General features: G+C 38.8%; 1 protein-coding gene across 2 annotated transcripts in view; it reads left to right on the top strand.

The window, feature by feature from the left end:
* Window positions 1–19,643, top strand: part of PON2 (paraoxonase 2) — a 28,952-nt gene extending 9,309 nt beyond the window's left edge. Inside the window, exons 2-9 of one of the 2 annotated variants that reach the window (XM_052638633.1) lie at window positions 5,384–5,439; window positions 6,332–6,381; window positions 11,331–11,496; window positions 12,041–12,167; window positions 14,144–14,344; window positions 17,453–17,534; window positions 18,255–18,383; window positions 18,992–19,642. In XM_052638633.1, the coding sequence (XP_052494593.1) occupies window positions 6,370–6,381; window positions 11,331–11,496; window positions 12,041–12,167; window positions 14,144–14,344; window positions 17,453–17,534; window positions 18,255–18,383; window positions 18,992–19,150 (876 nt within the window). In that variant the 5' untranslated portion in view covers window positions 5,384–5,439; window positions 6,332–6,369 and the 3' untranslated portion in view covers window positions 19,151–19,642. Of the gene's footprint in view, window positions 1–5,383; window positions 5,440–6,331; window positions 6,382–11,330; window positions 11,497–12,040; window positions 12,168–14,143; window positions 14,345–17,452; window positions 17,535–18,254; window positions 18,384–18,991 lie in introns of both variants that reach the window. The other variant, XM_052638632.1, reaches the window with a different exon arrangement.
* The last annotated feature ends 4,534 nt before the right edge of the window (window positions 19,644–24,177 follow it).

The following is a 24,177-nucleotide window of genomic DNA, read 5'->3' as shown; positions in this document are numbered from 1 at the left end:
TGGTTACAGTTTTTTGCAACTACAAGCAGATCAGTGAACATTATCATGCATATAGCTTTTGCATCTTTTTTACATGAAGGATAAGTTTTCAGTAGTGGGATTATTGTTCAGTTAGCACATATATTTAAAGTTTTGATAGTGTTCGCTAAATTGCCCTCAAGTTGGAACATGAATAAACTCAGGACCTCATATTTACAACCACATTCACTCCAGACAGGATTCATAATGCACTTTTGTCAAAAACAAAGTAGTGGAACTTTTCTGGATCATACAAAGAAGGCTTCAATTTCACGCCATGCCATGCTCAGTCATTTCAGTCGTGTCCAACTCTTTGAGACCCAATGGACCTCAGGCTCCTGCCTGGCTCCTCTGTCCATGGGATTCTCCAGGCAAGAATACTGGACTGGTTGCCATGTTTTCCTCTGGGAATCTCCCCGACCCAGGGATCGAACTCTTGTCTCTTGGATTGCAGACAGATTCTTTACTGCTGAACCACCAGGAAGCCAATTCATGGAACCTGTTGGTTTTCAGAGCAGCCTTTTCTACTTGAGAGTTTCTTTCTGGTTCTGCCCCCTCTCCTTCTCTATACCTCTGTTTTCTCTGTGCTCTTGTCGCCTTTTCCCATTGCTACTTCTGTACTTTTTCCTAGTCCTGTCTCCCTTCACTAGACTCCTTGACTTCTTTCTCCTGGCATTTCCCCTTTTTGTTTGTTGCCCAGACACTGAGCAGGAAGATACAAACTCGGTGTCAAATAACCAACTGTTGGATTGCAAAGGGCTATGCTGGGTAATGCAGACTGTCCTAAAATTCCTGGTGTCTGAAGCCCTGAGAAGCTCAGCAAATGCATCCTTCTTTCTGGCTGCAAGCAGGAAGCGCTCCTGGGAACTGGTCACTCAGCAGAAGCCAGATGGCAGCTGAGAGGGACCTGTTCAGGATGGGAGGTTGCGTTAGCGATCCTGGAGGTTACTTTTGCTACTGAGTTAATAATTGTAAAATTATTAAATAGCCTGGCATCTGTGAAGCCCATCTTCTGTGGATCCACGTCTCAGGGCAGACGACATTACCGGACAGACTTGCCAAGTGCATTGCTGCTGTAACTCATGGGACAAAGAGCTCCTTGGAGGAAAACAAGTCCAACAACATTTGTATTCTGAACAGGCGTCTGACTGTGTTTGTGACCTTTCTGTTGTGATGTGTGCGAGCTGCTGTCTGCAATTGGGAAGAATGAGGAAATATGTCACCTATGGCCCCTCTTGTGAAGTGTTTAATGTCTCTGAGGCACTTCAAAAGGCAGTGGAGCAAAGACGTTGAATGATTAGAAGCACATTTGGGATACATTTTTAGATCGAATTGGAACTGTATTTTTCTCTTTTTCCCTTTCTTCTTTGCTTTTGCTCTCTGGTTAGCATACACTATGTGAACATTTGTTGAGTGCTATATCAGGGATGCATAATGGTTAATAATAGCTTGTGGTTATATGTTTTTAACAACAGTTGCTTATTCAGTGGTCTTTGACTACAAAGGATTAGTAGGGTATACTTTCCCATATGGGCAAAAGCAACTTCTCATGGTAGGCAGCAGGAATACAGGAGTTCTCTTTTTTAGTTTCCACTTTGGGAACAGTAGCAGACACACACTTGAGGCCAGCTAATCCCTCCAGGAGGTACGACCATATCCCCTGCCCCAACCCTCCCCATTCCCATCACACACACACATACACACACAACACACACATACATACACACACTGAACAACAACAACAACAATCACTACCACATATCATACAGGATATGTGCCTTCGGTCGGGGGCGGGGGTCAGAAAGTAAGTTCACTACTTTTTCCATTTTTTGTTTTTTTATTCCTTTCTAGTGTATCTAACAGAAACTAAGATTTGGCATAATATCTATATCTAAATAATAAAAAACATGCTTAAAGAGCTATTTAATTCTATTTGAAGTTTAAAACATTTTAAAATGTCTTTGAAAATGCTGGCATTCAGAGTCCTGGACTAAAAATTTTGAATGGATTATTTCTCTTGAGTTAATAAATGATTTTATACACTTGGTAGTCATGATTTTTATAACTGCTGCTTGAGAGATTTTTTGTTTTTTAAGCATTAAAGTTTGTAGCTCTTGTCATCAAGCCCTTTGCAATCTACCTATGAAAAGGGAAGCAGAAAAACTCACTGTGTGAGATATGGACATATTTTTTGTTTTTCTTTTATAACAGTTAAGGATGTAAGGCTCAGAGAGGTTAAATAACTTTAGCAATTTTTTTCAATATAGTGTCTTCTCCCAGAGTCCTTAACACATATAGCTGATTAATGAACCAAAAAAGTGGAAAATAATAGGCTACATTACATTTTGGATACTCTGTTGGGTATGAAGGGCTGATCAGCTATTATAAATTTACAGTAAGTAACTTACAGAAGAAAGAAATTGATTTTCTTTTATGTGACAGTCCAAAGACAAGCAAATGGCCTAGGGTTATTAGATGACTGTATTTCATGTGGTCATTCTGAGACAAAGGCCGATGAAGCAGCACAGCTATCTTCAACGTATCGCCTTGGTCCAAGACTAGAACCCCAGTGGTTGCCATTTCCCAGCAGGAAGGGGTAGAAAGAAAATTTACCTAGATATGTTTACTTTATTTACCCAGTAGTTGCATACACATTGTACTTTCATGTCCCATTAACCTGAACTCAGACAAACAGCCACCTTTATCAGCAAGAGGGATTTCTCTGATGGCTCAGTTGGTAAAAAATCTGCCTGGAATGCAGGAGAATTGGGTTCGATTCCTCGGTCAGGAAGATCCCCTGGAGAAGGGAATGGCAGTATCCTTGCCTGGGAAATCCCATGGACAGAGGAGCCTGGTGGCCTACAGTCCATGGGGTCACATAGGGTCCGACACAAACGAGCAAGCACACACATGTTGCCATGTACCTGTAGCTGAACAGCAATAAGGGAAGTATGGATCCTGGGGCGGGGTTAGCCTTCTCTGACACAGATAATTGCTAAAGAAGTAAGAAGGGATCAAAATCAGATGTGCTAATTTACAAGACTTTCTGGAGAAAGATGGTTTGAAAGAAAAGTACAACCCATGAATTGATGAAGATCTTGGTGAAAGGCATGGAAGAAAACATTTTGAGAAAAAAGCCAACATATAGAATCGACCACAGCTGGATTTACAAAGTCAAGTGTTCTCAAAAAGGAATCAAGGAATGGTTCTCACAGAGAAATTTCATTAAATGCTAGGTTGTATTTGTTTCTATGTACTTTTAAGTGAGACCAAGAGCCTTGAATCCCAGCTTCCCAGTTTGTGATCTTAACCGTTCAAAGGCTCAATATTATCTACTCTAAAATAAGAGATAATATTATCACTTCTTAGAGTTATGAAAATTATATGAATTAACATGTGTAAAGTACTTATAAGGAGCCTGGTACTTGGTGAACACTATGTTAGTAGTTACAACTAATAGTTACTATTACTAACAGTTAATAGTAACTACCAATACTACTACTGTTTCTGTTATTGAATTAGAGGAGGAAAAACGTCTCCAGCTTTGACTACGTTTACAATAATCATACTGAAAGGGTGTTATGAGATGACAAAAGCCTACTGTTGTATTGGCTATAGAAGTGAAGATGGGGAAGTAGATCTGGAAAATATTCTAAAGAAGCTACAGATATAACTTTTTTTCCCTTGAAATTAGGCAACAGGAGGAAACAAGTTGCAGTGTGGTTGAAGGGAACATATCTTTTAAAAATGTTGCTCTCTTCTTGATTATTGAAAGAATATGTTTTGTAGAAATTTTTAAAACAAAGAAAAATTTAAAGAGTAAAAGGAAAATCACTCAACCGAAAATCCCACCACCCCAAAAACATGGTTAGTTTTTTTTCTTTTGTACATATCTTTTCTTTGTCTATGTGTGTAGGCATGTACACATTAAAATTGTCTTAAATAATTTTTCAAGAACAACAAATTTTAATTAATTGCACTCCTACTAAGTGGATCTAGAAAGCAGAACTAGGACTATAATTCTGTGTGCACATGTGTGTTCATATGTTTGTGTTTTTGTGTGTATATGTGGTGAAGGGTTCCTTGGTCCTCGCTCTTTACCAGTTGAGAAGCACCATGGAACTTTTGGTGGGTATCACAGACCCATTTTTGAACCTGCTGAAAGCATAGAACCTTTTTCACAGAAGATATCTGTACATGTACAGGACATTTTGCATTGCGCAGAATTTCAGAAGGCTCATAGAGTCTTTAAAACCCATTTGTGGCTCCACAGACCCGAGGTTAAGAACCCCTCCAGCACACTATGCTTAGACATAGCTCTCCACTTTCTGAGACAATAAGCATATGGGTCATCTTTATGAAGTGAAGTTCTTGACTTTTTTTTTTTTTTTGCTTTTCTCCACTGTGATGGAACGAGCAACACTAGAGGCCGTGCAGCTAAATGCAAACTCAGGAAGCAAAACCCAAATAGCTGGATAGGTGCTGTTTGTTTTTGACAACCTAGAAATAATCTTGGAGACATACTCTGGAGAGGGCTTAAAGGGGAAGACTGAATTTTGCGGACTCAAAGAACACGTCATGATTTGGCTTAATCTAAGCCATTTTTCTTCTTTTCTGTGTTTGGGTCTATTATCTGTCCATGGAATTTACACAGTGAGACCACTGGGAAGGTCTTATGTCTAATTATTTGCTGTGCTGTGTGGAGTGTACTGCAGACAATCAATAAACAATCAATAGTAATTGTAGTCTGTCTCAGAGACTGCGCTGAAGCTTCAGCTGGCTTTAGGTGCATGGTATTTTTCATTAATTTTCTTTTGCCATTTTTTTTTTTTAATCCAAAGCCTAAATTTAAAGATTAAACAGAAAGCTCTTTGCTTATGAGATCGAACAGACGTTGTTTTTTAAAGAGGGGCTATATAATCCCAGGTGTTTTATCTCTGGTAATGAGAGAAATGTCTGTTTGCTTCAGACTGAATGAGCCGAGAAAGGGACAAGATATTTGCATGGTTAAATGATGATGAGTCCTTCATTCTGAAAGTAATAGTCCCCTGATGGCAATTACTTTTGCATAGACATCTGGCTGTTTATCATAAGAGTGTACAGATGTCAACTTTTTCAGTCTCGTAGCTAGAAATGTAGTGATTACTTGACTTTGATTTGAGTAAACATAAAATCTCTAACATTTAAAGTCAGAAGTTCACTGCAGGAAAGGATTTGGACCTGACGTTTATTAAAGGGAGTGGTTCCTTGGAAGGAAAAATCAGAACCATGCCAAAAGATACAGACACTGATAAAGCAAACAAAGCTCTACCTAACAAATCACAGAATTTAAACATGACATCTATCTATTTCTTGAACTTAACAGAAGCTGGCGCTGAAGATATTGACATACTTCCCAACGGTCTGGCTTTCTTTAGTGTGGTGAGTATCTTCCTTCTCCGTCTCAGTGGAAGAAGTACAAGGAAGTTTGATGAGGCCTGCAAAGCAGTCACTTGTTTTTGAAGTTCCTCACTTTCAAAATTATATTCTGAAAACAAAAGACAGGTCAAACAGGATCTTGGAAATTTACCTCCAGCTTCTCTAAATATAGGGATGAAAAAGTCTTTGCCAGTTGACTTATTACTCTTTATGTCCCCACTGCCTTGCACTAAAATATTCCAGTGCAATCTGTTTGTTTGTTATTAAAAATGATATCTGGAGCATGATTGTGGATATTGATAATACATTATCCTATTTTAAATGCAGAATATACCTTTCTTTCCATTCAACATTCAATTTAAAGCTAGCATTCTTGCTGTTATTTATTTATTTTAATTTAAATTTATTTATTTTAATTGGAGGCTAATACTTTACAATATTGTATTGGTTTTGCCATACATCAACATGAATCCACCATGGGTGTACACGTGTTCCCCATCCTGAACCCCCCTCCCACCTCCCTCCCCGTACCATCCCTCTGGGTCATCCCAGTGCACCAGCCCCAAGCATCCTGTATCCTGCATCAAACCTGGACTGGTAATTCTTTTCTTATATGATATTATACATGTTTCAATGCCATTCTCCCAAATCATCCCACCCTCTCCCTCTCCCACAGAGTCCAAAAGACTGTTCTATAACATCTGGGTCTCTTTTGCTGTCTCGCATACAGGGTTATCATTACTATCTTTCTAAATTCCATATATATGCGTTAGTATACTGTGTTGGTATTTTTCTTTCTGGCTTACTTCACTCTGTATAATGGGCTCCAGTTTCATCCACCTCATTAGAACTGATTCAAATGTATTCTTCCATTCATCTGCTGATGGACATCTAGGTTGCTTCCATGTCCTGGCTTTTATAAACAGTGCTGTGATGAACATTGAGGTACGTGTATCTCTTTCAATTCTGGTTTCCTTGGTGTGTATGCCCAGCAGTGGGATTGCTGGGTCATAAAGCAGTTCTATTTCCAGTTTTTTAAGGAATCTCCACACTGTTCTCCATAGCGACTGTACTAGTTTGCCTTCCCACCAACAGTGTAAGAGGGTTCCCTTTGCTTCACACCCTCTCCAGCATTTATTACTTGTAGACTTGTGGATTGCAGCCATTCTGACTGGCATGAAATGGTACCTCACTGTGGTTTTGATTTGCATTTCTCTGATAATGAGTGATGTTGAGCATCTTTTCATGTGGTTGTTAGCCATCCATATGTCTTCTTTGGAGAAATGTCTATTTAGTTCTTTGGACCATTTTTTGATTGGGTCGTTTATTTTTCTGGAATTGAGCTGCAGGAGTTGTTTGTATATTTTTGAGATTAATTCTTTGTCAGTTGCTTCATTTGCTATTATTTTCTCCCATTCCGAAGGCTGTCTTTTCAGCTTGCTTATAGTTTCCTTTGTTATGCAGAAGCTCTTAAGTTTAATTAGGTCCCATTTGTTTATTTTTGCTTTTATTTCCAGTATTCTGGGAGGTGGGTCATAGAGGATCCTGCTGTGATTTATGTCGGAGAGTGCTTTGCCTATGTTCTTCTCTAGGAGTTTTATAGTTTCTGGTCTTACATTTAGATCTTTAATCCATTTTGAGTTTATTTTTGTGTATGGTGTTAGAAAGTGTTCTAGTTTCATTCTTTTACAAGTGGTTGACCAGTTTTCCCAGCACCACTTGTTAAAGAGATTGTCTTTAATCCATTGTATAGTCTTGCCTCCTTTGTCAAAGATAAGGTGTCCACAGGTGTGTGGATTTATCTCTGGGCTTTCTATTTTGTTCTATTGATCTATATGTTATTTATTTTTGAACAATATATTAACTCCCAAAGGAAGGCCAGTGCTTTCTCTTTCTTTCTTTTCGCTGCGGAAAAGCCTAACGTCAGTGGAAAGTCATTGATTGAGTTTACCCTTCACTTTTGCCTTAATTTTCATAACCTGAAAAGTAACAGTCTTTTCAGGCATATATTATAAAGACTTCAAAATGGATTGGCCAGAGTGCTGCTAGGTTATACCAATAGGCATTCTAATTGGAAACCCATATATATGGGCCAAAGAGGAAGTTCTGCCTCTCTCTCCTCCCTAGAAGGGGCCAGCGTGATGGACCTCAGCATCTTCATGGGTTCCATTTTTCTTGAGAAAGAAGAATCCAACTTTGGGACTTCCCTGGTGGTCTAGTGGCTAAGACTCCTCACTCCCAATGCAGGGGGCCCGGGTTTGATCCCGGGAACTAGATCCTTGTACCACAACTAAGAGTTTGCATGCTGCAACTGAGATTCAGTGCATCCAAATAAATAAATATATTTTAAATGAAGAAAAAAGTATCCAACTTTGAAGGCAGCCTGTAGGTATTCTGTTCCCTCTCAGCAGCCATTATTTTCAGACTCTGAGACTCAGGGAAAGATGTGAAAACCTTGGAGATGCTTAGAAGACAGTAGCGACACTAATAAAATAGCTGTCAGACTTACGAGGAAGGTGAGAGAGCGCAGCTTAGATGAGAATGAGGGTTAGAACACCCTTCAGGTTCTTGATGGGTTTTATGTGAAAGCCTGTGAGCAGCTGGTTGTCTACCATGGAGGAAGAAAAGAAATACTGTAGGTTTTGGCAGAAGCATGGATATTTATATTAAAATTTCAAACTACAACTTTAAAAGAAAAATTGTAGTTAATTACCTACTCACAATGAGTAAAATGATATTTCTGGGAGGACTCTGGGTTTGTGTAGAAGCACGTGCTCACACATATGGCTTACAGTCTTAGGGAAAAGCACTGAAATTCCTCGTCAGCATTATACATAACCAAAGATACAAATATCTAGAGTGAAGGAGAAGGCAGTTGCTTGCCTTTTTTTTTTTTTCCCCCAAAGAAGCTGTTCTCAGAGATTTGGGTAATCCAGAAATCATCTATTTCAAGATTTTATCCCCATAAAAATAAATCTGAATTAGGAGGAGTGAGGTCTTCAAATACGTAAATCGACAGCCATTTTTAGCTGAGAGATCTAATATAGTCACAGTGATCTTGTAGTCAAGTCAACAGAATTTCTTCTGCATGATTTTTTTTTTATCCTTCCTTGGTTATATGACTTTTTACTGATTTAAAATGATTTACTTTGATTTTACTGATTTTTAAAATTTACTCAGCATTGTCTCTAATATTCCCTAGTATGTTGCTCCTTTCTAAATGAATAACGCCTACATCGTGGCATTTGTTTATTCTTCCAAGCACTGTAGCCCATTAACCCATCCCATTCAACAATTAGGGGCAACCTCAAAACTAACACCACATTTAATGAGGACTTGGATGACAGAGAATAGAATAGAGATTTAAGTGACAGTGTAAATGTACTTGAAACTGCTGAACTGTACACTTAAAAGTAGTGATAATGGTAAATTTTATGTTATGTATATTTTACCACAAGTGGAAATAAAATTTTAAAAAGAGATAAAAGCAGGTTTAATGATATCTTAAATTAAGATAATTATGGAGAGTTATTGGGGCTTCCCTGGTAGCTCAACTGGTAAAGAATCTACCTGCAATGCAGGAGACCTTGGCTCAGTTCCTGGGTTGGAAAGATCCCCTGGAGAAGGGTTAGGCTACTCTCTCCAGTATTACTGGGCTTCCCTGGTGGCTCAGATGGTAAAGAATCCGCCTGCAATGCGGGAGACCTGGGTTCCTTGCCTGGGTTGGGAAGATCCTCTGGAAGAGGGCATGGCAACCCACTCCAGTGTTCTTGCCTGGAGAATCCCCATGGACAGAAGAGCCTGGCAGGCTACAGTCTATAGGGTCACAAAGAGTTGGACACGACTGAGCGACTGAGCGTACATGACGAGTTATTACATCCCTGGTAGAGCTTCCTGTGTGTCGATACTCTATTGTTTATGGTGCGTTGATAAAGAAGAGACATTATTAAACCACTGAATTGTCAGTGCCATGGAACAATAGCATAATTCCAGTTTATTCTCTTTGTTGGATCTTGAAGTTGTATAATTTGATAGATATTTTTTAATTGGAGAAAATGTGTATTAAATACAATTTGAGCATAAAGTAAGGTTTTGGGGTAGGTTTTGGACTTTGCTGGTGGCTCAGATGGTAAACGGAGAAGGCAATGGCACCCCACTCCAGTACTCTTGCCTGGAAAATCCCATGGACAGAGGAGCCTGGAGGGCTGCAGTCCATGGGGTCGCAAAGAGTAGGACACGACTGAGCAACTTCACTTTCACTTTTCACTTTCATGCATTGGAGAAGGAAATGGCAACCCACTCCAGTATTCTTGCCTGGAGAATCCCAGGGACGGGGGAGCCTGGTGGGCTGCCGTCTATGGGGTCATACAGAGTCGGACACGACTGAAGCGACTTAGCAGCAGCAGATGGTAAAGCATCTGCCTACAATGCAGGAGACTCAGGTTTGATACATGGGTTGGGAAGATCCTCTGGAGAAGGAAATGGCAACCCACTCCAGTACTCTTGCATGGAAAATCCCATGGATGGAGGAGCAAGGTAGGTTACAGTCCATGGGGAAATCCCATGGATGGAGGAGCAAGGTAGGTTACAGTCCATGGGGAAATCCCATGGATGGAGGAGCAAGGTAGGTTACAGTCCATGGGGTCGCAAAGGGTCAGACATGACTGAGTGACTTCACTTTCACTTGGGAAGGTATTCTTTTAAATTTGCATAAAGTATGACTTGAAAAATTTAAAAGAGAAAAGACCTCAATTATTTCAGTGAGTGCTGAAAAAGCATTAAATAAAATTAAACTCTCATTCCTGATTACAAGCTCAAAAAAAAAAAAACCTAGAAGTAGAAGGAAACTTCCCAGAAACCTACAGCAAACATCATTCTTAGTGGTGAAACATTCACTCCCTTCGCATTAACGTTTAGAAAAGGAAGAAAATGCCCTAAAATGCCATAACCATCGTAATCTACTAAAGTTCTTAACCCAAGAAAACAAGAAAAAGAAATACGATGTAGGAAAAAAGACAAAACTGCCATTAATTTCAGACAGTGTGATTACTTGGTTTTCTAAACAGTCCAGGAGATTAAACTGACAGACTCTTAGACCTAATAGAAAGTTGAGTGAAATGGTTGGATTCAAAACGAACATATAAAACTCAATGAGTTTCCCATGCACTAGGAAAAACCAAATAGATAATGTAATAGTAGGAATACTGCTACTCCTGCTACTATTAATAAGATTTCACTTGAATAGCAACTTGATTTCTGAAATTTATACATAAAAATAAATGAGCAGATACATTTAAGATTATTATGTAAAGGTAAAGCAATGTAGTGTGGGATAAATATATAGTATACATAAATATATATATAGTATAATATATATACTAATATATATATGATGAATAAAGCTGTAGTAATTAAAAAGTTGCATCTTAGCACAGAAATAGGGCACAAGTCCCCAGACAGACCAATATGTAAACAACGATCTAGTACATGATAAAAGCAACATTTAGACTCAGTGGGAAAAGGACAGCCTGAGTGCATGCCAGGCACTGACTAAGTTCCACCTGATGTCCCCACGGGGAGAGGATGGATATGTGTCAGAGAGCAGTTTATTCCCACCCTCAACTCTGCGTTATCTCATGTCCACCAACCTTCTGGTTACCCTCTGAGGAGACCAAACCCCTCATCTCTGTCTCTTCTCAGAAATATCAGATACTGCTTGGCTTTCAGCCTTCCACCCCCCAATTATTATTTTCTTATTGTTTCATCTCTGCTTTCTTTGTGTTTCTAGCTTTATGTCAGCACCTTTAGCCAAAGTATCACTTATTTATAGTTGCTACTTTAGTCCATAAAAATACTTAAGCCTTTATATTTAACTTTTACTCTGTTTTCAAAAGGGTCTAAAATATCCAGGCCTCCACAGTTTTGCACCAGATAAGCCTGGAGGAATACTAATGATGGATCTAAATGAAGAAAACCCAAGGGCACTGGAATTAAGAATCAGCCGTGGATTTAATTTGGCTTCATTTAATCCACATGGTATCAGCACTTTCATAGACAGTGGTAAGAACTGATGAGCTACCAACATTAAAAAAAAAAAAAAAAAAACAATGGTTTGCAAATAACTGGAAAATAGATTTAGATCATATCTGTATAAGAGAACAATTAACTCATGAATTGTTTCTGTTTTCTTCATACGAATAAGTCCAACATTGCCTCTTCAGCTGGCAGTAAGTTATACTACATTTTGAAATTTCTAATAGTTATTAATTACACCTGAAAGAATGTTTAGATTTCATAACCTTTTCATATATCTATTTTCTTTCCATTGAAAAAGAGCTATATTTCTAAGTTAAACTATAAACAGATTATCCATGAATTCTGTGTATGGAGTGACACACTCTTTCTTAAAGGTCAGGAGACCAGTGATCAGAAATAACACTAGACGGACAGTGATGGGAAAGATGGGGAAGAAGAATGATCTGTTAGGTCCTCTAACAGCTTATACATTCAGCCTTTCCTTGCCTGTGGTATTTAAATGTCAGTGTCTACCCAGAGGTCCTATAGTTACATCTTGTAAATGAACTCTATTCTCTCATTTTTTTAGATGACACCGTTTATCTCTTTGTTGTAAACCACCCAGAATTCAAGAATACAGTAGAAATTTTTAAATTTGAAGAGGAAGAAAATTCTCTTTTGCATCTAAAAACTATCAAACATGAGCTTCTTCCAAGGTAACTAGTCCTTTTGTTCATTCTCAGATTTATTGCTGCCTTTTTCAGATAGTCCATATCATGGTCCTTTCATCTTTTGTAAGAGCTGAAATACATACATACATACATACACACACATACATAAACAAATACATATATGTATATGTGTATTATAGTTTCCTTGCAACTTTCCTTTTCATAAATATTTACATGAATGTAAAATTTTGAATGAAACCAGTATTTTAGCCATGGCAAAATTACATTATCCAAACTCAACTCAGTATTGAAGTGATTAAATTGTACACAGATTTTTCACCCCCAAGAAAGAGTCTTTAGAAACTCTCAAATGCACATCCTTTCAAACTGGGAAATATAACAGGTTCATGAGACCTTTTTAGGTCCCAGAAAAACTTGCTCAGAATTTCTACCATGACGATCACTAACTGAATTTATATTCATATAATCTACTAAATAAAAGACACAGGAATTGGATGGTTTCAGAGTTTTCTGTTATAGTATATACTGCGGAGATTAATTGTCCCTTAATTTGAAGAATGGGCTTCCCTGGTGGCTCAGCGGCAAATAATTTGCCTGCAATGCAGGAGACACTGGTTCCATCTCTGGGTCGGGAAGATCCCCTGAAGGGAATGACAGCCCACTCCACTCTTCTCCCCTGGGAAATCCCATGGACAGAGCCTGGCGGGCTATAGCCCATGAGGTCGCAAGAGTCAGACGTGACTGAGCGACTAAACAACAGTAGTTTCCTCGCAGAGCAGGGAAAGTTGACGTCAGTGTTCTATGCAGACTCGCTTGAGAAATAAGGAAATGCTGGCCTGCAGGGGATTTGCTTTTCAGAGCCGTCTGGAGAGTAGAAGACAAACCTCACCATTGTTCCTTCTGTCACCTTCCATTTCAGATGACTCATCACACAAATAATAATAATACCCGTCCTGCAAGGAAGAGTAGCCTGCTTTATATGGAGTTTGTATGCTTAGTATGGAACTAACATGAAATGTTTTCACAAGGTAGCCATGGGCTCCTGGCCCTACAGAATTGGAAGTGCGTCACTACTACTTCAAGAACACAGCTGGTTGATGAATATTTTTAATATCTACTTCTCTGTCTAGAACTTAAGTGTATAGCTGCCAACAGTTCTTCCAAAAATTCACTTCCTAATAATTAGGAGCTTAAGTGCCCTCCAGGCAGCCTTTGCTTTAGGGAGCTCTTTCAGAAAGAGGGAGCTCTTTCAGAAAGAGGGGACCCACCTTCCCTGTTTTTTCTTTAACAAAGGGGAAAGCCATTCTTTCAGAAATTTTTGCATAGGGTAATTGGAATTTAAATTTAATCACACCCTTGCCTAACTGGTTTTAAAAATGTAATTGTTTTCAGCATATACATCTCTTACCTGAAGCACTGCACTATGGCAATTTCATCATCCGTCTATCTGGAAGTGTTTATTGAGTGCCTGCTCATTCTCGGCAGGTCGGCTTTGCGAGTCAGGTAGAAATTGAACAGTCAATCTTAGTTTGACTAATAACTAAGCAAAGGAACTCAAGAAAAACCAGCAGCTGAGAAAATGGAAGCTAGGTAAATGTTTTTGACAGCCCAACCAGCTCACCAGCCAAAGAGGCTCCATCAAGCTCTGTACTATGGATAGCTGTGTCCTTTCACATTGTTCTTAAACCTTACATTTTTTGCTGTCAAAAAAACATACTCTGTTGGCACTAAGTTATTTTTCCTTTGATAATAATCCTGCCATAATTGCTAAATGATCTGTCTTCAGATTACTTGGTACCATACAAAATTGTTCTCCCAGCAAATGATATTATAGTAGGTTACATATGACTATACCCATGTGATCTTAGCTGAGCTTCTCCTAGGGAACCTCTTACCAAAAATTTAAGGCACATATTGTGTAAACCTTCTGGCTACTTAATCGTTAATATGGAGACCAACTGGCTTTTCATTTTCTCTCACATGTTATTTTTCTCTTCCAGTGTGAATGATGTCATAGCTGTTGGACCAGAACATTTCTATGCTACCAATGACCACTATTTCTCTGATCCTTTCTTAAAGTATTTGGAAACATACTTGAACTTACGCTGGACAAATGTTGTTTACTACAGTCCCAATGAAGTTAAAGTGGTAGCAGAAGGATTCGATTCAGCAAATGGGATCAATATTTCACCTGATAAAAAGTATGAGCTCTTACGGAAGTATTTTCATTTCTCTTTAGCCATGGTGCTAGGTGAAATTCTTTACTTTGCTCTTTTTTTTCCTAAGGCAGAAATAGCTTACCTGTTATTTTTGGTCTATGATAAATATATATGATATTTATAACTATTACTATAATACTATAATATTATAATACATATATGTAATATATTATTGGCCTTCCAAGGTTACTGGGCTTCCCAGGTGGCACAGTGACAAGTGTGACAAGTCTTCCCAGGTGACAAGAATCCACCTGTCAATGCAGGACACACAAGAGATGCAGGTTTGATCTCTGGGTCAGGAAGATTCCCTGGAGTAGGAAATGGCAAACCACTCCAGTATTCTTGCCTGAAAAATTTCATGGACAGAGGAGCCTGGCAGGCTACAGTCTGTGGGGTCGCAAAGAGCTGGACATGACTGATCACAAAGGAGAGCTTATAATTTATTATTAAATATATATATAATGTTCTATGTAAACATATGTACTATATATTTATATATAATATATAAATATCTATTTATATACAATATTCCAATTTGGTCCATATCGTTGTGGGTTTCCCCACTGGCTCAGTGGTAAAGAATATGCCTGCCAAGCAAGAGACATGGGTTTGATCCCTGGGTTGGGAAGATGCTGTGGAGAAGGAAATGGCAGCCCACTCCAGTATTCTTGCCTGGGAAATCCCATGGACAGAGGAGCCTGGTGGGCTATAGTCCATGGGGTGGCAAAAGAGTCAAATAGGACTGAGCAGCTAACAATGACAGCAACTCTATCATTATAGAATTTAATTTTATAAATGTAAATTTTCATAAAATGGGTTCATATTTATACATACATATTTAAATATAAGGTAGATGTTTTTCTTTTAAATAAATATATTGTTTTACTGGCTTTTATTGTTTTATTCCATTTAAGGATGACTGTAAACTAGCCAATTCTCTATGGATATATACGATTTTCTTTTCCATACAAAATACGTTTTTTATTTTTCTTTTACCACTGAAACTTATCCATATATTTTTAAGGAACAACCTCCCCCCAAGGGAGAATGATAGCATAATGGTTAAATATTCAGATTTTGGAGTCATATAGACCGAGGTTCAAATGCCTACTGGGTATTGGCTAAATCTGGGGCTACGAGCCCCTTCCCTCTGCACATTTGTACAAGTGTTTCTGTAGAACAAACTCCTCAAAATAGAACTACTCACTCAAAGAGTGCTCCTTTTAAATGTTAATTTTTATAGTGCCAAATCCGCCCCCGCCCAAAATTCTTTCACTTTTATATGTCCAACTCTAGTTTATAGAAAGGATATTTTTCCCTTTTACTAGGTTAGCACATTGAACAATTTACTACACATATAACATGAAATAAATCTGCCATCCTTGATAACTAAATGTCTTTATTTTCATGACAATTTTTTCTTTCTTGTTGATTACAGAAAATGGATGTAGAATCTTTTCAATTGTCTGTGACTGACCCAATCCAACCTCTCCCACCAAATCTGTTTTTCTCCCCGACTCTCATCTTTCAATTATGAGAGTCAAACTTTCCAGTCACTCGAGCTGAAAATAATAATAAGAATAGGGAGTGCAGCTTTAACTCTCCTCTCACTGTTCCTACCCAGCTGTTGAGCAGCTCACACTGGTTCTGTGTGTGGCTCCTCAGCCCCTCTTCCTTTCCGTTGACACTGCTTAGCTCAGGCTCTCACTCTCACTTTCTTCCCATTTGTTTTCAGTCTACTTCCATTTTTTTTTCTTTTTTTTGGCACCATTGCCAATTTTGTCTTTCTTTGTCCTACTGCCCTTCCAAGACCTCCAAAAGAGGGACCTCTGTCTGCTTCACCTTTGACTCCTCACACTGAGCCCAGCCAGGCACAAACCACATGCTTAGTGACTGCTGCACAGAACTGACCATCTGTTATTATCACACTCTGTTATTCCAGAAATTCAGCGGACCCCAGTTGCTTACCAAATCAAGGCAGGCTAAAGGGCTAGACTTTAATAGGCTAGCTCCAACCTCTCCCTTCTACTGTTTTCATACTTACTATGCCTTACACAGAAGCTCAGTATTTTGCAAACCTGCCTCTTTCTTTCTTGGCCCTGTACCTTTGCTCACGTGTTTTCTTTTGCCTAAAAGATGCTTTGGCCTCATATCCTCAAATTGAGTCGTTTAGTCCATGTCCACCACAGATGCCCCTTTCTTTGTAAGCCCTGCTTTTTCAGGAGTTAGATATTTCTTCAGTTCCTAGACCCAAAATATGTCTTATGGTACCATCATGTTGTATTATTTGTTTAATGTGTACAGGCCATCTGATCACCACAACACACTGTAAACTTTGCAGGAAAAACAGCTGTTGTCTTCATGTTTATTTCTGTCACAATACTGAGTTCATGGTTTTACCCTTTATAATTGCTCAAGAGAACAGTTGCCATGGAACGGTCAGTTCAGTGAGGAAGATTATGGTAAAGCAGTCCATTAATTCACTCTCCTTAGATGCAGACAAATTATTCTGAGTAGATATTTATCTCTAATGCTTGAATTTCTCAATATGTTAATGTCTTCTGTTTTATGCCAAATATTTCTACATGTATATGATCCCTTGAAATATCAAATTATATTGTAGAATATAAAAGTTTTTTTAAAACATTTGTTTTATTGTCCCTTCAGTGGCACAGTCTTTATACATTTTTAAAATTTATTTGTTTTTAATTGGAGGATAATTGCTTTACATTGTTGTGTTGGTTTCTGCCATACATCAACATCAATCAGCCATATGTATACATATGTTTTCTCCCTCTTGAACCTTCTTCCCACCTCCCACCCCACAGACTTGATATTTTAAATGCTGCTCTATATTATTTTTCCTTACCAAGCTTTTGAAAAATAATTTAACAATTCCATGACTGTTGTAGCAGCACTGAATTGATTTTGAAAGCTTACTTTTAGATAAAAATTAACCTTTATCAGGCTTTCCTTGAGGGCCCATCATTGATTAACTTCTTGGCAGGTTATTAAGACTTATTCTTCCCACTGTGTTAATGAAGCTTTATCTTCGCTTGGAGCTCTAACCAGTGTGTCCTTTCTGCAAAGGTACATCTATGTTGCTGATATATTGGCTCATGAAATTCATGTTTTGGAAAAGCACCCTAATATGAATTTAACTCAGTTGAAGGTAAAATATTTCTTTCTATATCTAAAGTTGACATTAGTCTTGAAATTACATAGTCATACTTTATTATAACAATACCTCCCTTAAAACAGACTAGCCAGTGTTGCTATTCTGGTTTTTTCACTGCTACCTGTCTGTAATTGACCAAGTCTCTTGTTTCCCAAAGTCACAAGAACTGACTGATTACATGCAGCAGTATGTTGGGAGGGCTATTTGCATCAGAGTTAGAACCCACTCCATGAAGTACTGACGACACCCGATGAATTCCAGTAAGAAATTTTCACAGTTGAAAAGACTAATAGATGAATTCTGAAATGAAGATTTATGCAAGTTGTCAGTTCTTTCAATAATAAATGAAGGTGGAAATTGGGTTCCATACCATTATTATTTTCTTCCTGCTTGACAACACATATTTTAGATTGATGAAGAATTTCTTATTTGAGTTTCTTGAGCTAACCGATCATTGTGCATCTTCTAAAGGGGGAAAGTAGTTCATTTTTTAGAGAGATTGATTATTTCCCTAGCTTTCTTAATTCCAGGAAGAATGAAAAGTGACTCTAAACCAGTGTATTAAACTTATTTTATGCAATATTGGTGTTAAAGGGTGGAAGCAGGAGATGGGTATAATTTCCCCACATGTATAGGGGCAAGAGAGGTTAGCCCTAAATGATCTAATTGCAGTTTCTCATGACATTTAGATGCTGATGTTTTTTCATTTGGAAGGTACTCAAGTTGGATACCCTGGTGGATAACTTATCTATTGACCCTTCCTCGGGGGATGTCTTGGTGGGCTGTCACCCCAACGGCCAGAAGCTCTTCGTGTATGACCCGAAGAATCCTCCCTCGTCAGAGGTTTTTATATGTTTTGCTTTTTAAACCTTAATTATGCAAACCCTTTTGAACTAATAATACAATAAACTGCCCCAGGGATGGTCCGTTTAGTCCTTTTAAACCAATAATACAATAAATGCGTGGCGGTTGGCTTCGTGATTGCTTTAAGCCAATAATTGGCAGAATTTCACATTGTTCAAATACTTTTAGAAAGGTAGTCTTTTGATGTATTAAATGATGGCAGAAGCTAGTCAAAAGATCTTTTTTCTAAAGATGTGCCCTCCTTGTGTGGTATACTAGCAATTTTTTAAATACCTGGCTTATTGTCACCTCACTGCATGCCACGACTTTTGTGCATGCTAAAGGAGGCACATTAGTGTGGAAGCTTTTCTATTAATGCTCAATTACGGTAATAACACTCAATCCGGTGTTGGCATGCAGTCACTAGATGGCTTAAGAAAGTATTTTCTTTGAGGTTTTAACAAAGTAATTTAAACATTAAAAAAATTGCTAGCTGCTATTTTCAACAGCATGTCCTCTTAATCATTGTGTCTTTGTGCAAGATTATTGATGACTGAGTGATATGGGTGGATGGTGGTTTATATTAATCCTTCATATCTCCTGAATAGGTTCTCCGCATCCAGAATATTTTATCTGAGAAGCCTACGGTGACTACAGTTTATGCCAACAACGGATCTGTTCTCCAGGGAAGTTCTGTGGCCTCCGTGTATGACAAGAAGCTGCTCATAGGCACTTTATACCACAGAGCCCTATACTGTGAGCTCTAGATGGTCCTGGGATGCAGGTGTGCTAGCATCTCGAAAACTAATTTTCCATGAATTGCTAATTCTGAGGGAATTTAACCAGCAACGTTGACCCCCAAATGTGTGACATATACAGTAAATTTATTTCGGCAATTAAAGGACCCCTTCAGTTCACATAGCACTTTTAACATAAAAAGAAAGTGAACAGTTCTTAAAAATGCCAAGTAAAGGTAAGAGAAGAAAGCTGCTTTCAGCTAAGTGAATACACTCTACACAAAATAAGCCTCATGTCTGCCTTCCAACTGCCAGAGCATGAATTCCACTGAAACAGGGTAGATTATATTTCCTTAAAATGTGAGTGACCTTAGCTCCACCAGTGTGACCACTATGACTCAGAACTACTGATACATAACATGTTTTGATGTCTTATACTTACATCTTTGTTTACTATTAAAGAGTTGGAGTTATAGTAAAGACTAAAACCCAAGTTTTGTCTGTGCTTAATTCTCATGGCATATCCTCAGCAGAAAGTGGCCACTTCCTTGTGTGGTTTCCTTGGGAGGGACAGGCATAACAATGCTAATTTTTCTCATTAAATCTGAAAAATAAGCCTTTTATTTGAATTTAAAAAAAACAACGAATTAATTAAACATGGTAACTGGAATTCTCAATTAGTATGGAGTATTCTATCTGCTCTCTTTCTTAATGGGAGCCCAACTTGCATACAAAGAGAAGATAACAGCTCAGAGCTAGGAGGTCAGTCACACCACCTCCTCACTGAACACCTGTGAACTGCATCAGGTGAGACAAAATCAGTTGTCCAGGTGCGTGCACATGCGTGTTTCTGTCTGTCTGTCTGTCTGAAGGTGTCCTCCTCATAGGAGAACATGTGTGTGTGTCTGAAAGTGTCCACCTCATAGGGGAACATTTGTGTGTGTGTGTTGCTCAATCATGTCCAACTCTTTGCAACCACATATTTCCACTTTGTGCATGTGTCCAACATTTTGCAACCCACCAGTGAAGGTGTCTGCTCAGGGGAACATTCGTGTGTGTGTGTTGCTCAATTGTGTCCAGCTCTTTGCAACCACATATTTCCATTTTGTGCACGTGTCCAACATTTTGCACCCCACCAGGGCTGAAGGTGTCTGCTCAGGGGAACATTCGTGTGTGTGTGTGTTGCTCAATCATGTCCAACTCTTTGCAACCACATATTTCCATTTTGTGCATGTGTCCAACATTTTGCAACCCACCAGGGCTGAAGGTGTCTGCTCAGGGGAACATTCGTGTGTGTGCGTTGCTCAATTGTGTCCAGCTCTTTGCAACCACATTTTTTCCACTCACTGTGTGTGTGTTGCTCAATTGTGTCCAACTCGTTGCAACCCCATGAACTGTAGCCTGCCTAGCTCCTCAGTCCATGGAACTCTCCAGGCAAGAAAACGAGTGGGTAGCCATTCCCTTCTGCAAGGGATCTTCCTGACTCGGGGACTGAACTGCTGTCTCATGCACTGTAGGCAAATTCATTACCGCCTGAGCTACCAGGGGAGCTCTTCCACTCACTATACCTCCTATAAATTCATCTGTGTTTCTTTTCCACTGTAACTTACCAAAGCACTTCACTTCTCATACTTCTCCCATCTTTAGCATCGTTATCATAGAAATATTTGTCAATTACTTACAAAGTGAAAGAGTGCACTAAAAATGGTATATTCATTATCTCATTTAATCCTAATTAGGGCCCTGAGGGAGTAGGTATTGATTTCTATCACTGTTAACATTTCATAGATGTTCAAGGTCACACACCTAGTAAGGGGTTGCTCTCAATCTACTTCTGATGTCAGAGGCTGTGCTGTTACCCACTCCATGATGCTTCTGCCATGGAACTAATGAGAATCTCATTATTTGCTCATTTTCCTAATACACAGTTTCTTCTGTTTTTATAGGTATCAATTTGAGTTCTTTCAGATGGATCATTTAAAGACTTAAATGTAAATTGCTTAAGTATTCCTTGGTCTCTGACCACATTTGGCCTGTGTTTTTATTTATATTTTTAAATAGTCTGCTACTAAAAGATATTGGATGTATTTAATATTAAAATAATTACCACTTTTTGCTGTTTACATTGTCCATGGAGAAAACATTAAGTCACAGATAAGCAAAACAAGATTAAATATTATTCATTAGGGATCCAAAGCCAAGAAGCATATGTTTTAGATTTTCGACTATGAGCAATGACTATCTAAAAAGCTATATTCATGAAAAGTACCAGAATACAATAGACATCAGATAGACTTGGTTTCTATTGTGTTTATTAGAAAATTGATCTGGACAAAATTAAAAACAAGTTAATAAGCACATGTGTTATTTATCTTAGAGATTTTTAAAGTTTTTTTGTTTTTTAAATAAATGCTGGTTTTGAGCCTCTGTGGGCCATGAGGGATTCATAAATATACTGTGCATCCATTTACAGTGATCTTACTGGGATCCTATATTGAGTTTAACAATTTGGTTGGTTATTACGAGGTCATTCAAAAGGAATGAAATTGCAATTGGGATGTGCCACCAATAGGTGGATTTAGATCTCAGGTATGTGAGTGTGTGTGTGTTAATTCTTTTTAATCTGAGGTCTTGCTCAGTGACAACAAATACATTTTAGTCTTTTACAAAACCTCAGCTCTTCTACAGCAGCTGTTTGTGAATGTGGACAGCTAATACGAGCAGTAAGGAAAATGAAATTTAAGCTATAACTTTAGCATTTCTTATTCTCATTTTGTGTATGGATTAATTATTATTGACAGCTAGTCTAAGGCTGATCCCTTTTCTAGGCTTGATTTGCTTAGTTTGAATCCTCTCTTGGAGACATAGCTTGTCTCGGCTGATGGATATTTACTTGGCAAAACAATGAAGAATTAATAGCACTCACTTTCACGCCACCCATGTCCACCTTTCTCCTCCTTTCTCTGGCCACCTAGAGTTTTCCTTACTCTGAGATTTTTACAAAACATTTCTGAGTGTGAGAGAAGGAGGACTGAAAGAATCCTGCAGCGCTCTCTTAGCTTTCTGCTCCTGGTTTTTAAGATTTTTATTCCATAAGGCAGAAGGCAGAGGAGAAGAAAAAAGAACCTAGTCTAATTTCTATAACTGCAAAGAGAATAACTCAGTTTACTTAAAATTTTTTTTAATATAGAAAATGATGTTTCTGTAATCAGACTTAGAGTTGGGCATTAATATATAACAGTGAACCAGATACATGCCTATATTCTACTAGGAGATTCAACAAATGAGAAAATAGATAGATGATAAAAAGATAGATTATAAAGAAATAAACATAGGGTCATCCAGATGGTACAGTGGATGGGAATCTACTTATCAGTGCAACGGATTTGGGTTTGATCCCTGGTTCGGGCAAATTCCACATGCCAAGGAGCAACTAAGCCCGTGTGTCTCAACTACTGAGCCCAAGCACTTAGAGGCTGTGCTCTGCTACAAGAGAAGCCACCACAGTGAGAAGCCAGTGCCCTGCAATGGAGAGAAGCCCCTGCATTCCACAGCTAGAGAAAACCGGTGTACAGCAAAGAAGACCCAGCACAGCTAAGTTCAATTCAGTTCAGCTGCTCAGTCGTGTCTGACTTTGAGACCTCTTGAATGGCAGCACGCCAGGCCTCCCTGTCCATCACCAACTCCCAGAGTTTACCCAAACCCAGGTCCATTGAGTCGTGATGCCATCCAACCATCTCATCCTCTGCCGTCCCCTTCTCCTCCTGCTTTCAATCTTTCCCAGCATCAGGGTCTTTTCCAATGAGTCAGCTCTTCCCATCAGGTGGCCAAAGTATTGAAGTCTCAGCTTCAACATCAGTCCTTCTAATGAACACTCAGGACTGATCTCCTTTAGGATGGACTGGCTGGATCTCCTTGCAGTCCAAGGGACTCTCAAGAGTCTTCTCCAACACCACAGTTCAAAAGCATCAATTCTTCAGGGCTCAGCCTTTTATAGTCCAACTCTCACATCCATACATGACCACTGGAAAAACCATAGCCTTGACTAGATGGACCTTTGTTGACAGAGAAATGTCTCTGCTTTTTAATATGCTGTCTAGGTTGGTCATAACTTTCCTTCCAAGGAGTAAGCATCTTTCAATTTCATGGCTGCAGTCACCATCTGCAGTGATTTTGGAGCCCCCAAAAGTAAAGTCAGCCAGTTTCCACTGTTTCCCCATCTATTTGCCATGAAATGATGGGACTGGATGCCATGATCTTAGTTTTCTGAATGTTGAGCTTTAAGCCAATGTTTTCACTCTCCTCTTTCACTTTCATCAAGAGGCTCTTTAATTCTTCTTCACTTTCTGCCATAAGGGTGGTATTATCTGTGTATCTGAGGTTATTGATATTTCTCCCAGCAATCTTTATTCCAGCTTGAGCTTCATCCAGCCCAGCGTTTCTCATGATGTACTCTGCATAGAAGTTAAATAAGCAGCCTTGACAATATACAGCCTTGACGCACTCCTTTTCCTATTTGGAACCAGTCTGTTGTTCCAAGTCCAGTTCTAAATGTTGCTTCCTGACCTGCATACAGGTTTCTCAAGAGGCAGGTCAAGTGGTCTGGTATTCCCATCACCTTCAGAATTTTCCACAGTTTATTGTGATCCACACAGTCAAAGGATTTGGCATAGGCAATAAAGCAGAAATAGATGTTTTTCTGGAACTGTCTTGCTTTTTTGATGATCCAGCGGATGTTGGCAATTTGATTTCTGGTTCCTCTGTCTTTTCTAAAACCAGCTTGAACATCTGGAAGTTCACGGTTCACATATTGCTGAAGACTGGCTTGGAGAATTTTGAGCATTACTTTGCTAGCGTGTGAGACGACTGCAATTGTGTGGGAGTTTGAGCACTTTTGGCATTGCCTTTCTTTTAGATAGAAATGAAAACTGACCTTTTCCAGTCCTGTGGCCACTGCTGAGTTTTCCAAATTTGCTCACATATTGAGTGCAGCACTTTCACAGCATCATCTTCCAGGATTTGAAATAGCTCAACTGGAATTCCATCACCCCCACTAG

Source organism: Budorcas taxicolor, chromosome 4, assembly GCF_023091745.1.
Source record: "Budorcas taxicolor isolate Tak-1 chromosome 4, Takin1.1, whole genome shotgun sequence".
Lineage (NCBI taxonomy): Eukaryota > Metazoa > Chordata > Mammalia > Artiodactyla > Bovidae > Budorcas > Budorcas taxicolor.
Note: the sequence above shows the minus strand (reverse complement) of the source record. Positions and strands in the feature narration are given on the sequence as shown.